Source organism: Penicillium diatomitis (assembly GCF_028827545.1).
Source record: "Penicillium diatomitis strain IBT 30728 chromosome Unknown utg000003l_segment0_segment0, whole genome shotgun sequence".
Taxonomy (NCBI): Eukaryota; Fungi; Ascomycota; class Eurotiomycetes; order Eurotiales; family Aspergillaceae; genus Penicillium; species Penicillium diatomitis.
In genome coordinates, this window is record NW_026623175.1 from 3,787,919 (window position 1) to 3,804,466 (window position 16,548).

General features: G+C 53.2%; 5 protein-coding genes across 5 annotated transcripts; 1 reads left to right on the top strand and 4 right to left on the bottom strand.

Moving 5' to 3' along the window:
• Nucleotides 1–212: 212 nt before the first annotated feature.
• N7539_003337 (thioesterase family protein) lies at nt 213–1,161 on the bottom strand (the record flags this gene model as incomplete). The annotated part of the gene is made up of 2 exons (XM_056932939.1): nt 213–992; nt 1,072–1,161. 2 exons carry the CDS (start codon nt 1,159–1,161, stop codon nt 213–215), a joined length of 870 nt encoding a protein of 289 aa, XP_056792898.1.
• Nucleotides 1,162–1,643: 482 nt separating this feature from the next.
• On the bottom strand, nt 1,644–8,708 carry N7539_003338 (Fatty acid synthase subunit beta; the record flags this gene model as incomplete). The annotated part of the gene is made up of 5 exons (XM_056932940.1): nt 1,644–1,724; nt 1,790–2,182; nt 2,250–2,365; nt 2,439–8,473; nt 8,587–8,708. 5 exons carry the CDS (start codon nt 8,706–8,708, stop codon nt 1,644–1,646), a joined length of 6,747 nt encoding a protein of 2,248 aa, XP_056792899.1.
• Nucleotides 8,709–8,807: 99 nt separating this feature from the next.
• On the bottom strand, nt 8,808–9,227 carry N7539_003339 (uncharacterized protein; the record flags this gene model as incomplete). Its single annotated transcript, XM_056932941.1, has 2 exons — nt 8,808–9,130; nt 9,203–9,227. The coding sequence occupies 2 exons, from the start codon at nt 9,225–9,227 to the stop codon at nt 8,808–8,810; spliced, it is 348 nt and encodes a 115-aa protein (XP_056792900.1).
• A 719-nt stretch (nt 9,228–9,946) lies between these two features.
• Nucleotides 9,947–11,203, top strand: N7539_003340 (RTA1 domain-containing protein; the record flags this gene model as incomplete). The annotated part of the gene is made up of 4 exons (XM_056932942.1): nt 9,947–9,968; nt 10,051–10,429; nt 10,501–10,741; nt 10,841–11,203. The coding sequence occupies 4 exons, from the start codon at nt 9,947–9,949 to the stop codon at nt 11,201–11,203; spliced, it is 1,005 nt and encodes a 334-aa protein (XP_056792901.1).
• Nucleotides 11,204–12,214: 1,011 nt separating this feature from the next.
• On the bottom strand, nt 12,215–13,438 carry N7539_003341 (uncharacterized protein; the record flags this gene model as incomplete). Its single annotated transcript, XM_056932943.1, has 2 exons — nt 12,215–13,248; nt 13,327–13,438. 2 exons carry the CDS (start codon nt 13,436–13,438, stop codon nt 12,215–12,217), a joined length of 1,146 nt encoding a protein of 381 aa, XP_056792902.1.
• Between the last annotated feature and the right edge of the window lie 3,110 nt (nt 13,439–16,548).

The following is a 16,548-nucleotide window of genomic DNA, read 5'->3' on the forward strand; positions in this document are numbered from 1 at the left end:
CTCTCTGTCTGAGAACATATCTCGACACAATAAAGTATATCTGATTCTGCATGAATTGCTCTCAGACCCCATAGAGCCCAGTCCAATTCGACGCGATCGCACCTCATCCTGCGTCTAGTAGGATTCAGTGATGAAGTCTCACACGAGATCTGATCGATGACCTTCATCACCGTCTCTCATCCTCAGTTCCTGCCTAAACATGAGGGGTCATTCTAGACGCTCATACTCTGTAGGTCATTCAGCCCGCTAAAGTTGTGAGCGAAGGACAAGCCACCCTGGCGCTCCATTTCCACATCGAGCCAGGTCCATGAATCCTCTTTTCCGTCGACAACAGCTATGTCGCGGGTGAGATCTCGGTAGGGAAGAGCAGGGCGATCGCGCTGACGAGCGGCGATGTCCACATCGCTGGGCCACGTTTCATCGCTCAGAAGTCCGGAGTGGCGCATCACCTCTGCGGGAGTGACAGTCTGTCGTCCCTTCTTGAAGACGTATCGCGAGATGGCAGATGCAAAGATATGGTCCTCGGCAATTTGCGATCCCTTTGCGCTGCCCGGCTTGACAAAATAGCTCACCATGTACAACCACTTGTCATCCCAGGTCAACACCCGTGTAATGACATCGTAGCGTTGGTAAGGTTTAATCTCTCGTCGAAAAAGACATGCAACGCCCCCAAGAGCGGCGATCAGCGGGCGCAGTCGGTTGCGACGGCTGTAGGCATGCTCAGCCGCCAGCGTAGCGCGCGGGCTCAGCGGTGTCAGAGCGTCCTTGAAAAGGGTCATCAGGAGTTCAAGTCGGCTGAGATCAAGATCAGCGTAGAAAGTGCTGTTGGATTTGTGAATGTTCACATCAATCTCTACGGTTGAGCAGTAGGTACGAGTGTGGTGGCTCCGAAAAATGGTGGATGGGGCCGCAGGAGCGCGAGATGGGAACGCCGTGAGGGTGCGCTCTTTATGCCAGAGTAAATGTCGAAAGAGTATGTTCACCATTCGCATCTGAACAGCGGTGGAGTGTCAGTGGGACAATCTGATGGTAGATGGATTCATCGAAGGAAATTGATAAGGGAAGACGAACATGCCAGATTCCAGGTATCGCTTTTGGGTCAAAGAATGAGAAGGCGACGGCGACACCCAACAATCCCACGATGGCAGATAGCCCAAACATGGTTGATTGAACGCGAAAACTGAAAACAGCGAGCCGTTACCTAAGTGACTGGAGTATATGGACTGAGAGGGCGCGGAAAGAAGTGAGAATCCCTGTGAGTGGCAGCAAGCCGGAGCTGACGGCTAGACTTTATAGTGTCTGATCCGTTGGAGATGGACGGGAAATTTCATTACCCCAATCAATTGGAAGGAACCATTTGTGCTCGTATCTATTGAGAGATCATCAGGCCTGTGATTAGACTTTCCCCGAAGAGTTAAGTTTGGTATCCATTCGAGTTGAGAGTCAGAATTCAGTGAACCAGGACGAAATTGAAACAATTACAACATCGCCAGTATGCGTGGAAGAGGTGCAGTAGTCTATATAACACCTTACTTCGAGTGAAAATGATACTAAAGAGGAGACTGCGACATTTTCAATACATGCAGAAGCTAGTTCATTTCTAAAGACCGTCATTCAAGGAATTCAAATTTCAGTAAGATTTATCAATACGCCTTCATAGCCTGAATCGCCTTCTCGATCTTCTGTAGGCCTGTAGAGTTTTCGGAACCATGGTAGTCATCCCACTGATGGAGAGTGTTAGTCAAGATTGGGAAGAAGCCACGATGGGGAGAAAATGCAGAAAACTCACCCCAATAAGAACGCTCTCAAGGGCCTTCGAGCCCGTCAACCCGTGCACAAGCTCAAAGTATTCTTTACTCAATTCGAACGGTCGCGCTGTCAAATTCGGAATGTACCGACCGACGAGACACTTGAGATCCAGAGCATGACTGTCAATCAAATCCATCAGACAGCGTCTGAACCCGGCAACACCGGGAAGTAGAGACGACGAGTGGAAAGGAACGTCAATGCCTCGGAGCGGAATCGTCGCACAGCCGCGGGTCAGAACGGTGGGGGTCTTCGTTCGCATGAAGTCCGCGAGTTTGCTGTCAACTAATGCATCGAGGTCCGCCAGTACCTTAGGGATCTCTGAAAGACCGTGCAGATGATCCAGAACCAACGTAAGACAATGCAGGGCATGAAGCTGTTATTTTGACCACATCAATATTAGCCGATGCGACTGAAAAATGACATAGACTATGATATCTTACCTGGCCAGCGCACACATACTGCACGCCCAACACATTGAAGTTGACAATTTCGAGCAGAAGTTGTGTTTTGTGAGCAATCTGTTTGACAACCAGCTCAAGAGCTTCCTGGCCGAATCCTATCAAAGAAGAAACATTAGTATGCACGCGCAACGAGAAAAGAACATGTGGAGCGTAGGAACCAAGTCGTACCACGAGCCACACGACTAGGATCAACTGCGCACATGCGGTAGTCTGAGTTTCCACGCTCATCGCGAGGGACGGCAAAGTGCATCAAGAGACCACGATAGAACACAATCTGCACAAGTGATTCTACATTGAAGATCTTGCCCACAGCCCCCAAAGCGGAATACTCGCCCAGCGAGTGACCGGCGTAGGAGCTGCGCTCTGAGATCAGTCCACGAGATTGCAGATCGGCAAATATAGCCAGCTCCATGAGGGTGAGAGCAGGCTGTGTGAACTGGGTAGCCGAGAGCAGTCCCTCAGGTGAGGAGTACGAGTGAAACTCGGTATCCTCGTCAATGTGTGGGAACAGAGGCAGTAATTGGACGCTGCCGTCCTCTGCGATGCTTTCGCGGGTCATACTGCGATACTTGTCACGAATGAAGCGACCTTGAGGCCCACCAAAGTAGATGGTAAGTTCTTTGGGATCGTTTCGGACAATATCTGTAATGCGGAACCCGTAGTTGTCAGAGAAGTAGGTATCAGCGTAGTCCCAGACTTGCTGTGCGGCTTTGCTTTGCTCGTAAAGCTGCATACCCATTCCTTTCTGCTGACTACCCTGGCCTGTGAAGACAAATGCTGTCTCCTCCGGCTCAATCTCAGCCTCACCACGCAAAACAGTCTCACCGCGACCGACATGCCGAGCCTCAACGGAAACAATCTTCCGCCCAGCGAGCATACCAACGTGTTGGAAAATGACTTCAATCTCGTCCCCGGGAAGAACCATGCTTGTGAAGGAGCATTGGAAACTGCGGAAAGCGCCAATATCGGAAGCGCAGGTATAGTGTTCAACGAGACCACGAACTCGAGCCGAAGTATACATGCCATGGGTGATCAAACCTGGGAGGTCAGCATACTGTGAAAGTGATGCTGAGCAGTGAATCGGGTTAAAGTCCCAAGATACGTGTGCGTATGCTTCGTTCGATGGGGGCATCTTGAGAATCAATGACGATCCCTCGCTGGTCATTGCACTGGGCTGTTCAAACATGGCACGCTTCTGCACAGGACTGCCATGTCTCTGCAGATAGTCCATGACCGGGTTACCGCGACAGTTGACTGCTCGGTAGTCCACGGTCGCAATAGGGCGTGAACCACCAGGGAGAGAAGAATTTAACCGCACTTCACCCACTGTTGTGACCGTTTTGAACGTTTCCTTGCTAGCGTACCGGTAAGTGGATCGAAGCACAAAGACCAATGTTTGCCCTTGCAAATCAAGGCATCCGTCGATTGGATGGAACCATGACTTCGATTTCAACATTGCCACTTCCATTGGATTCAGAGGACACAACTCCATCTCTTCCTCGTCAACTTTGCGGAACATTTTCTCCCAATCATTGTGAGAGCCACGGTATAAGAATTGACTGCTGAGTTCCAAGACAACCTTGTTGCCATGGTAAACATCAGCGCGAACTTCCACCATCTTACCCGCATCCTCGATGGTGATTGCCTTGATCCGTGACTTGGTCTCCAGTGCATAGCCAGCTTGGATCGGTTCCGCATCCGCCGGGATTCGGAACCCGTTGGTCAGGTGAACAAGGGTCAGAAGGTCGACATCCAGCTCTCTCGAGAACAGCGGTTTCATCAAAGCCTCCCAGCCGATGACCACACCAAAGTCCAGTGGGGCCAGCATTTGCTTACCTCGGCGTTTGCTCGCTGCATCACTGGCATTTTGAACACAGTGGGCAAACTCAGCAATATCATCGGCCGTGACATCGAACATTGTCTCTGTGAAAGTATCATGCACCGAGGGCCATGTTTCAGGGACATCACCGGTGAACCAGACACGATAGTAGAAGGACTTGACACGCTCGTTGCGACCTTCCATTATCTCGTGGATGGGGGCGTAGACAGCTTCACGTCGGAACTGGAATTTCAGCTCAAGGCCCACCGCATCGCCGCCGGCATTGCGATGGTTGATGATTTCCAAAGTGATGATACCAGGAGCGTCCATCCGCACCTCGACCACTCTTAGCGGCTCAGAGTGAGCTTGATGTTCGAACAGAGTGATTATCGGTTCGGCCTTGTGGTTTGAGTTGGCCTGCTGGACCATCACATACGAGTTTCCGGTAGGCTGGAAAAGACGCCGGAGCGGATTCTCGCAGATGTGGCGACCCTGTACGATAGTCTCGGCACGGAAGAAAGCCTGACGCCAACCGCCCTCGGTACCTCCAAGAACAGAGAGCCACTCGGTCAGAGATGGGGTTGGAACAGGTCCAGTCGCACCATTTGAGTGCATCACCTCAAATAGCACAGACCCAGTGCTACCCATTGACATCGAGTTGATACCGATCTCACTCAGCTGAGTTACTTTGAGTGCAAGATTCGGGCTGAGGCAGTCAACGATCGGGATACCATCTTGCTCATAGTCAGGGTCAGTCTTTTGCAAACGTTCCACATGGCCCCGGTGAATAGCCTCAAGAATGTCGCCGGCGGGAGTGTCAACTTCGGTTGAGTACCGTGCTGCGACTGGTCCTTGCAGGATACAAACGCGTTCAACGTCACCATCGACCACAGCAGCCAAATCCTCAGATTGCCAAAGAGAGTCTTTCTTGAAGTAGGTCTCGAAATTTTCGTCCAGAGCAGGAATGAAGGGAACTGGCTTGGTACCACGTCGCTGGCACAAGTGAATGAAATAATGCGCATCCTGAGTGCCGATAAGCTGGTCTTGAGTCGCAGGGAGTCTCTCGATGAAAGACTGGAGATCGCTCTCGGCTTCAGAAAAAGTATGCTTGCTGATGACATACTGTTCGCCCGTCGCTGCATTGTGACGACCAAGACGAGCCTCAACACGAAGAAGGAAGGCCGAGAGAAAATCACGATAAGACTGATCAATCCAGCGCTTCTCACTGGCCACGTAAGTCAAGGCAAGGAAGCGACGCAGAACCTCCTCGTATGTCATTTCCTCTAAGTCCACGACATTGCCCTGACCGTCGCGGCCAAACCACACCTTGGCGGCATCAGCATTCAGTCGACTGATGATGGAATCGCGGTGCTTCTGCAAGTACTCAAGACGCTTGGCACAATCAAGCTTGAAGATCGTGCGGTCAAATTCGGCCCAGAGTTTCACACCACGGGTAGCAAGTTTATGAATCGGTTCACCCATTTCCGAGGTGACGGTGATGATACCACCCGCTGATCGTGTATAACTTTGTTCCCATTGAGCCTCCTCCTCGAGACCAGGGGCGGCGACAATCGCTTGTTTCGCAGCCGGACTAGTGTGCGCTTCCTTAGCTGTCATCATGCGACTTCCCAGGAGAATTCCGTCGAATGGCATAAGGGGCCGGCTATACCAAGACGCCCATTCACCAGTCAGGTACGGGAACGTGTCAGCGGCACCGCCAAAGCCACTCCCAGCAACAAGAATAACATTTGGACAACGACGGATGGCATCGTACGCTTGCAATATTGGTTGGTGGAAGTCTTCGAAGGAGTGATGTCCTCCACCACGACCGCCGGTCCACTGCAGAATGATGGGAAAAGTGGGATGCGCCCGAGCAATCTCGAGGACCTGGTGGATTGCAGGCAACGTACCGGGCTTTAGACCTATATGCCTGAGGCCAAGATCTTTGATGTATCGTGTGGCAACGTCCAGCGACGGCACACCGGCTCCAATAGTAAGACCTTCGATTGGAACACCGGCGGCTCTCAGCTTGGCCAGCAGTGGAACTTGCCATTTCACTGCATGAGGGGCAGCGTAGATCATGTTGCAAGTCACTCCGCGACCCGCAGGAACGGAATCGAGAAGCTTGTAGATCGCCGTTTCCAGCTGAGCGGCGTTGTAGAAGCCTCCCAGGGCAAGCTCGACGTGATAGCCAGCGCGCATGATCGCGGCGCAGAAGTCCCAAGCGGCAGTGGTAGGTGTCATTCCAGCCACTATGACCGGCGGTAGACCTAACAGGCGACTGAGCTTCGTGTCGACGAGCACACCCCCACCGGCGATGTGCACCAGCCGAGGTCGATGCTCATCTCGCCACACGGGACCAAACACGACGGCTGAATTCCAATCAAGGAAGTCGCTCCGATTACCGAGCTCTGAGCGAGGATTGTAATTGCCGGTGGCGAGAATTGTACGGACCCCAGTGCCTTCCTTCAATCTGTTCGTAAGCGTTCCAATTCCCGATGCACCATCAGGACCGAATGCCAGAATGTGCGTCGCGCCGGAGAACTTTACAGCGCGGGGCCAAGCGACTTCTTGCGTGGTAATCATTGATACCAGCTTCGGAAGGAGATTCGCTGACCCATATTTTCGTAGATCTGATCCGGTATGGGTGCAATAGACAGGAATCCTTAGCTGCTCGCCCGTGATGGTGAAATCGCTGATCCGTTCAAGGACAACGGGGGCCACATCAGCGAGGTAGCTGCTGTGAAACGCGGTGGTAATGGGCAAGAAGCGGTTGTGGATTTCAGGCTTCCGCTGGCTGAATGGAATTCGATTTTGAACTCCCTTTGCAGGGGCTTTCACGTTTCGAATCCAGACGTTGAAGCCATGCAGCGACAAGGGCGGACCCGCTAACACTACGTGCCTTGGTCCGTTGATCAACGCGATCTCAATGCGGGCGTCAGATGGCAAGTACTCGTTGACTGCCGCCATGTAGCCACGCAATTGGTCGATTGGGCAGTCTGCTACACTGAGCATGGGGCCGGGGAAGCCTTCTCCATGGGCTTCAGCATCGTTCACAATCGCGGGGGGCAACTGGGCGACGGCGAATTGGTCCTGGCTGCAGGTACCGATTGTCAAGAGTAGTCGCAGCGCACTGAGTGCCAGAGCATCGAACTGTCTCCAGGACTGAGCGACTGCGATCACTGTAGCCACCACAATGCCCTGTGAGTGACCAGTTGCTCCCATAAACGCCGATTGCAGCTGAGCGGGCGTGGCACCCACCAGTCGCCCGACGACGCGATACCATGCCAGTTGCAGAAGCCCAATCAGGGGCATACTGATGGGAGCTCCGATCAGGTAGGCAGAGGATGGAGTGCGGTCTGGATTCTCGAGCCAAGTGACAATGTCGAGACCACTATGATAGAAACGGCTGATGCCATCTTCCAGTATTTCCCGTTGCAGAGTGGTCGAGGCGGAGAGGATCAAATCCTCGACCAACGGGCGATAGGTCTGCCATAGTGATCGAAGCTCCTCGAAATAATCTTCGTCATTTCCCTGTCCGCCAAAGACCGCGTAGAGCTTCGCTTTTCGCTCTTGCGCGGCTGTCAAGAGGACAGAGGACGCGGTGTGCTTGGAACCGACCCTGCGCAGCGTTTGCCGTGCACGCACGTAGGCCGCCAAGATCACCGACTGCACCTCGGCAGTGATCTCCAGAGCGTACACCACGCCATGAATTTCGCGTTGCTGAAGAATGTCTTGGTCAAAGGTGACCAACGCGATGGTGAGCAAGTGACGTAGATCATCTGCCAAGGCGGCCGGGGAATGTTCCAGGCGATCGACGGTGAAGCCGAGGAAACGGGCCCAAAGCTCCACCAAAGAGGTGACCTCGACGGCCCCACCGACCGCCGATTTCAGATGTTGGAGAAAGTCATCTCGCAATTGGAGCGCGACGGGGAAGGAGGTGGTTGTTACGCAGAGAGTATGCGCGAATGTACCATCCGAGATGGTCAGGATCTGACTCGCGGAGAGATTGGCTGAGGAGGATGATGTTGACGGGTGATCAGGCAACGACCATGTCGAGGAGCTGGAGGATGAAACTTCGGCTGCGAGAGTACTCGCATCTGCTGGACGGGACATCAACAATTGACGATCCGCATGGTCGGTCATAACAATCATGATGAGTAATGCAGGCGCCTCGTTTAGGCTACGACATTCCTGTCTCGCAGGGGGGGGGGGGGGGCTTTTGCCTTTTGGGGAAGTTCTGCCTCTTTTGGTCGGTCGCTCTTCGATTTCGAGATCAATATATCGCGCAATGAGTGACCGTGTTTTGACACACTTCTTGCCCTGAGCTCGACGGGTATATCTCGTGGTCAAGTATGGGCGGCATCCGTCATCGCTCACGGTCCTATATATTTGAGGCACCATTGTCACCATCACCGATGGATGACTTGATCTTACTCTCAACTGCCTGATGAGATGGATCTCGCCATGCTGAACTGACTGTACATTATGGCGGACCTGAACTTTGCGGGCAGAGACCCCGAGCGAATCTCGCCCAGCCCTTGAACTTGAATCTCACCGTGCAGCCACGCTAGCTGAGCCCGCATTCCCGGTGGGTCCCGTACTTCTTTGTTTGGCATTTGGTCTCGGCCTGAATCCTGACCGAGAGAAAAAGGGTGATTCACTTTGGTCTGCATTGGACATGAGGTGCAGACCGTAGACTACCCAAGTGGAAGTCCTCAGGGGAACTCTCTGGCAAGGCTGGTTGGCGCAAAAGGCTCAAATTCAGGGCGTGAGTCAATTGGTCGTATTTGTGTGATCTGGTGGGAGATCAAAAGGAGTGTAAGAATGTCGGAGAGTGTCTCTCTCTCGTTGCAGGTGATTCCTGCCGTAGTTTCATCGACGCAGCGCACCTTGGCGTCGAATTCCGGTGTCAAGTCAGGTGTCAAGTCAGGTGGTCGTGTCTCCCCACGCGGAAATCGGGACGGGACTGACGCTGGACGGGGCTGGCCGTCAAGCTTGTCCATCACCGCCGGAAGCACCAAGTCCATGACACCGTTTCCTATTAAGTTACCACTTTGTGACTTATTACTACCAATGTAGCAGGGCTGTAACTTAATGAAGGTGCACATACCTCCTGAGAACTGGCAGGCGCCCATGGAACCGATCAGGCAGATACCATTATAACCCAAATCTCACCCTGAGTGTTCGTTGCTCGTTTGAAAGAAAAGAAAAAAAAACCCCCGAAGAAAAAAGACTGTGTCATCATTTCTGACTGTTTCTTTTTTTAAAGAAGGTTCTTGGCGCTGGGCCGTGGGTAGGCTGTCGATCACCCGCTCGGGGTGGACTGGTCCAAGAAGGACGTTGGAGGCGATGCACTGCACTCCCTCCGTTAGGCAGTCACTCCAAAAAACCGGAACTAACACGCTGGAAAGTACTCCCAGTATGGCCACAGTATCGGGAAAGTACTGATGATTTTGGTCGCCCCTAGGCCGGCGGACGGACTAGAATATTAAACAGTTTGAACGCCAGTCGGCAAGTACCACTGTAGTCGTCCCAACTCACTCTATTTTCTCTTTCCACCTTGCTTACCCGATCTGATCTCGTACCTTAATTTCAGCCCTCGCATCAGTTCTTATTCTTCCAGTCACGCAAAACGAGCCAGACATCGCTGCTGCTCTCTTCAAGTTGGTGATACCCTGGGTCAGGCTGGTCGCTTGTGGGCTCCATTGCGCGCATCAAAACTTTGTGTTTACTTCATTGAGCTTGCGTCGATTCATCACGATTGCGTGGCCACTTATCATCATTTTCACGACGGTAGCGCCCCTGAGTCTACCTCTATCCAGGTCGTTCTAAGAATTCCATACACATCGCCATCATGGGTTGGCCCACGCGTTGCGGTACGTACACTTACACCCTGTCGAATCCTCACCACTATAGCAGTGTTCTTCCGCCGATGGCGTACTGACCCATTATTTCTAGATTTATCCAGCGCGGATGCCCAGTATGCCTACTGCGCTAATGGGCCAGTGGCTGTCTTCTTCTCTGTCCTGTTTGGATTGACCTGGATCGCACATCTGGTCCAGGCCGTGATGTACCGGAAAAAGTTCTGCTGGGTCATGGTCGTGGGCACATTATGGGAATGCATCGGGTTGGTGATGCGAACCTATTCCACAATCGACCAGACCCAAGCCAACACGGCTTCGGCGGGCCAATTGTTGGTCCTGTTGGCTCCGCTGTGGGTGAATGCCTTTGTGTATATGATCTTCGGTCGCATGGTGTACTATTACCTGCCGGAGAAACGAGTGTTTGGCATTCGCGCGGAGTCACTGGCGAAAGTCTTTATCTGGCTTGATGTGAGGTGAGAAATTGAGAATATCTCGCTCAGCGATTTGAACGATTCCGATGACTGACTTCTGAACATCCTTGTAGCTCCTTCATCGTTCAAGCGACGGGCGGTATTATGGACTCCGACTTCAGTCCCGAGATGAACAAGATCGGTCTTCATATCTATACGGCAGGAATCGCGGTGCAGCAGCTCTTCATCGTGATATTTTGTGCGCTGATCTACGCTTTTCATCGGCGAATGCGCGAGGGAGCCGGAGACTACTCGCGTGGTCCGCACTGGCACACTTTGGTGATTGCGATGTATGGGACGTTGGCCTGCATTACAGTAAGAATCTCGCTCTAGAGCTCTGTTTCTCATACTCTCCACAAACAAATTGAGCCACAACGTGAAATTTTTGAAGTATGAGTCTAAATCCCGACACAGATTCGAATCGTTTACCGTCTCATTGAATTTGCCAACACCGACACCGCTGGTAAGAGTCCCCTGACGGTGCACGAGGCCCCCTTCTACTGCCTGGAGTGCGTCCCGATGTTCGCGGCAATGATTATTTGGAACATCTGGCATCCCGGCCGCTACCTCCAGGGCGAGGAGAGCGAGTTCCCCAAAAAGATCAAGGTCTCACGCAAGGATAAGAAGCGTCAAAAGCAAGAGGCGAAAGACCTGAAGCGCCAGGGCCGGAAGCGCTCGTCGAGTCGGAGGGGCAAGCGGGACTCTGAGTACCACCTGACATCTGCCGATGAAGGGACGTACGAGGACGCCTATCCCATGCATGGTCGCCAACGATAGATTGATAGCAGATTGTCATTGTCATGCTGATACATCTTTTTCATTTATTTTCTATTTGTATTCGATCTTTGACCGCCAGTCATATTGCATCTGCGTTGGGTTTGGCAGCTTATCATATTGAGAATCCCCCTGAGCTACTTGAAGTTGGAAAATGTGCATGTTGGCCAATGGAAAGATTCATACACCAAAAGCTGTGCACGGAGAGGGGACGGAGTAAGTGGATCAATTCTTATGGTTAATACAGACCAGTACCCATGCATAGCGACCTCGTGGTGGTGCTACGGGCTACTGCCTTATATAACCCCAGGTTTGGCCGTCTCACCGTCGACCTAATGAATCCTGTGCTACTATAGTGGATGTAGTCATTTGATCAAATACTCTACTAGACTTTGAGGCATACTGAAGGTTTCCAAGGCCTACTCTTCAAAACGCAAGTGAATTCCATGAGAATGCCCTCATATCTTTAGGAATAAATCCTATGATCAGGTGGAGTGACGAAGACGAATCTCACATATGTATGCCGTCGAAAATGAAGAACAAAATGTGCAAAGAGAAAACAACGCCAAGAACTCCGTAGGGTTGCGCGAACGGCGAAACCCGCGCCATTCTCAACATCCACGTCCCAACGCCGGTGCTAAAACAATCCCACATTGATAAAATGCGATTGGCATTGAATGCTCCGATATCAAGTTCTTTTGAGTGCATCAAAAAAGAAGCAGAAGAAAGACAAAAATGAAAAATGGGGAATGGTCAATCATTGACGAGTGAACACCGAACCTTGTGCCTGGCCACGAGAAGGCTGGTCATCAAAATTTAGGCAGAAGGATTCCCACAGCCAATGGGGGATTCACGGTCTGCCCTTAAGCATGGTAGGCGCCAACTGGCCGCGGCGGAAGAACCATCCAACCAGTGGCATTGCCCGGCTGGCATGCTTACGGGCGAAACGACATGATCCTCGATTTAAATCAGTGCACGATGGGAGAATTTCAAGTGCTCAGAGAGCCAACACGCTCATAGATTGGCACCCATGCAAGCACTGTGGAGTAGCGTCTGACCCGTAAAGTCTCGAATATCGAGCTGAGCTCCCGCGCGGACCAGCAGATCGACCAGTTCCTGTTGATTCGATTCACAGGCCAAGTGGAGCGCCGTGCGGCCCTGCAGATCTTGATCGTTGACCACATGGGGAGCATGCTCCAGCAGAACCTGGACCATGGTCGTTTGCCGCGCTTGCACGGCCAGATGGAGGGCGGTCTCCCCCATGCGAGTGGCCTGGCGCACGAGATCCCGATTCGAGGGTGTGCTGGCGAGGAGCTGCTGCGCCAGACCGACATGGCCGTTTTGAGCGGCGAAATGCAGAGGGGTCAGTCCGGTGTTGTCAGGGATGGTGGGATCGGCACCGGCGCGAAGCAGCACGGATAAGACCTGCCCGTGGCCATGCAACGCGGCACGATGTAAGGCCGTGTGGCCACGGGGAATCGAGCCTTCGTTCTTTGATGGGACCAGACTCCCACCATCTCGGCCTAGGAATCCCAGGAACGCGGCTGCATCCGCCGAAGAGGAAACAAACGGCGGGGGATGCAACTCGTCCGGGGTCAGACAGAGTGGCTGCTCGTCGATGGGAGTCGACAGGGGGAAGCGACCCTGATTCCGGGTTTCCTCCGGGGGTGGAGCAGTCCAGGATCGCCCAAGAAAGGATGGGTGTTCCAATTGAGCGTGGAAGGGATTGAAGTCCGTCGGTAACGGTGGGGGAGTTCGCTGTTGCTGGTGTTGATGAAAGGGATAGTGGGTTCCTTGGGACAAGCTCCAGGCGGACCCCGGCGGCGTTGGTGGTCCCACGATGGAGACCTGCGGTGAAAGTGTTTGAGATGGGTCTGCCTTGTGGTCAGGCGGGGAGGACGACCTTTTGGTCCTTGTTTTCCCAATCTTGCTGGTAGCAGAAGGAGCCTTGGTGGCTGTTGTGGATGCAGCCGATTCCTTTGCTCGTCCACCTTTCTCGGTTTTTTCTTCTGCGCTCGCCTTGGCTCCTTGTCGAAGACCTTGCTTCTCTGTCAGTCACTTGAGCAGTCCACGTCCACGTAAGGTCTCAGTCACTCGACTGCTTGATTATCCGGGTGGCTACTCACGTTTTCGGTAACCCCGTTGAGCGATCCGATTCTGAGCTCGTCGTCGCTCCACTGGATCGCTGATATTGGCCCAATTCTCGCCAAGGACAGGGGCTCTGTTCGTGTCAAACATGTCCACATTAGCCTTTAGGCAACTTCATTCTGAGTGGAGCGGGTATGGGTATCGATTGGAGCGGCAAGAGGGCAAAGTGGAAGAAGAGGCTCAACGAGGATCACAGAAGCACGGGGGAGGGGCAAGACCGACGTGATCACAATGCATCCGGGCTCACCAAGCATCGCCATGCAGGGCCACGGAGAAAGAAGCTCGACTCTGTGTGTCCTTTTTGAAGATCCCTCTCCTGGATAAACTTTTGCAAGATGCTTTTCTGGAAGCGTTCGGTTACGGGCTGGTTGCGATGGAAGATGATGCGCGATATTCTCACAATCTGCATTGTCCATGTGGCAGGCTTGTCCGACCTCTTTTATAAAAGGCCCGGCTGACGAGCAACCGACTTTGCAGGACCAGCCCGATCCAGCTGTCTCGACGCCGGGTGGGGATGGAGGAAGAAGTGTGAGAGAGGGGCTGCTTCATCCGCATCTGGCCAAGTATTGCTGAATATGGAGATTTCCTTTTCTGAAGTCGGGTACTGCGGTACCGATGGAGGCGCTGTTGTGACTCTGTCCCGACTAGTAATGTACCGAGTAGTTGGATGCATGAATCCTTCGCCGGATATCTCAAATGAAGGCTAGAGTGAGGTGGATGAGTGTGTCAAATCCCAATGGGGCTCGAGTGAGAGGTTTTTTGGGGGGGGGGGGGGGGGGGGTTTCTTTTCTTCTCCGTCGACACGATTTGGTGTCGACGTCCGGCCAAAGAGAAAAATGGAGCTGGAAAAATCCCCTCGAGAAAAGGAACAGCCCCAATGGCCGAAGGGGAAAGTGGTCCCCAGTCAGTCGAGCCGGGGGAGGATTTAGTGTTTCATTCCACCTAAATTCAAAAGCAGAAAGACTCCTTGGGGGAGTGGACAATCAGCGACGAGAAGCGCTCTGCATGGTTGCATCCATGCGTCGAGTACCAGTGTTCTCCGGCTGGTTCTAGCTCTCGTTCAAATCCTGGACTGTTAGCCAAGAGTTGTGTTTGATGAACCGGTTGATTCCCAATTGCTGCTCGAGGCACCCCGGCACCCCGTTTAGAAAGGAATTGGACCGCAGGCCATAGTATGGGCTATGGAGGGACCGACCTAGCGAGATCGATCTTGGCGATAGTGATGGCACCCTCGGGGAAACCAGACCAGGTGCGTTACCATTTCGCAGCCAAAAGAACCCTCGGAGGCTGGATCGTTGAATGGCTTGACATCATCCCTCGCACTTTCGAACATTCTACTTGGGACGGAACAGAACCCGACGATCATTGCAACATCTTCATCGCTTATTGCTCCTACGACCGTCCGCCGCCATTGGCTCTCGTGCATCTCTGTTGAGTGTTGACTACATTCGTGGTCGAGACCGAAAGTCCGCCTACCAATATAGGATGAATTGCTATCGACTCCATGACGAGAGACCCTTGGCTGACGCGATGCCGTCTGTCTCACTTGGTCACTTCTGCAAGCCTCGTCGCGCTCGCCATCGCCGCCGTTGCCGAGTCCTTGGCTGCTCCCGTGAGGAGGTGGCAGTCGCTTTCAGTCAGCCCTAGTCCTCTAGCGCCTCACAATTCTGATTTTGGCAGCCACTTCTGACGGCGTCCCCGCCGATCATTCCACGGAAGAAGTTTCGTCTTTTGATTGGGGTCTGACGAGCCCTTTGATGAAGAAATGGTCGGCCTCGATCGCTGGCGGTGGACGGGAGCCTGAGACTCTCATCTCATCTACGTGGATTTCCTGGTCCACTGAGCTCCCCGGAAGGTGGAAAAGGAATCTTCAACGACGGTGGGATCTGCCTCAACGATCTCTCTGGAGGAGGCCAATCGAGCTGCAGTGGGCCTTTGGTGGGTGGAGCCGACTGACCGGTCTGGCCATCCGGCCTCTCCTCTTCCAGGTTGGGGGTTCCTGCCAGGCCCGGACGGTCAGAATGCCACGCGCGACCGGTTTCCAAGTCCCACTCATGGAGGAGAACGGCAGTAACTTACTTCGAAGTTCCAACACAAACAGTCCTCGCTACCCGGCTCGAGACCTCAGACCAGTGCTTTCCAGGATCTTCACGTAATAATGCTTGGCCGCAGGGTTGCCACCGAAGCGATGCGATCGCGCTAATGCACTTGGTCCCTCCATGGCGGTGGTTGATTGAACTTGAACTCTTGGAGCCCAACCACAAATTCGTCGGCAAACATCTCCCATCTGCCACCGCGACCATCGGTCTTGCGTTCTTGACTAGTGCTGCTGGACTTCTGTCTCAGCGTGTCCACCGATATTACCCGATTCGACCATCAACGAGGTTGCGGAAGCGCCCGCTCAAGGGTCGGGGTTTCTGGTCTCATGGGACCCCACCGGCAAGATAAAATGCTGTCTGTTCGCGTCCCGCTGCGGAAAACCGGCATACCTCGTATTCTGGTGGCTGAGAATCCAGGGCGGGCAGCACGAGGATGAGTAATCACCCTCAAAAGGAGAATCAAAAGAAATAACAAGGAAAAACGGAAATGAAAATTCATCAAAGTTCGAGCTGCTCAAAGATAGCGGATCAATTCGATATCCTGCGGCTGATCACCGGCCAGAGTCAGCGAAAGATCGATGTCAGACGAATACGATTCAAATATTCCAACTCCTTCAAATTCTGGCGGGACCTCTAACATCACACCGCAGGACACCATTCCGAGCGATGGAATAAGGCGCCAAAAGAGCCGGTAAGGATAGCAGCCTAAAACCCATCGTCCCTTCTTGCGGTCCCGAGTCGCCATGCACCAAAGTGACCAGATGGACCAGCATCCCTGCCAGTGTAGGCATCCGTCAATTCGACCAACCAGAAGCCAATTCAGAAGCATCTCCGACCATTTGGCCCCCCGTCTCTGCCAACAAACTTCCACTGGCGTCCTGAACGAGAAGGAGAACGGGTCCAATGGCCGCGAGACCCTGTCCTGCACCTCCTGCAATTCCTGCACTAATACTGCAGCCGCTCATGTCGAGTCGTCGACAACGCTGGACGGATCTCCACGGGTAAGCTGAGTAACCTCCGCCTTAGCCGGGCTTGGCGTCCGGCTTGTGGGGCGTGGAAGGGGTCGAGGCTGAATCCGTACTCCCCATGTTTACTCGGTAG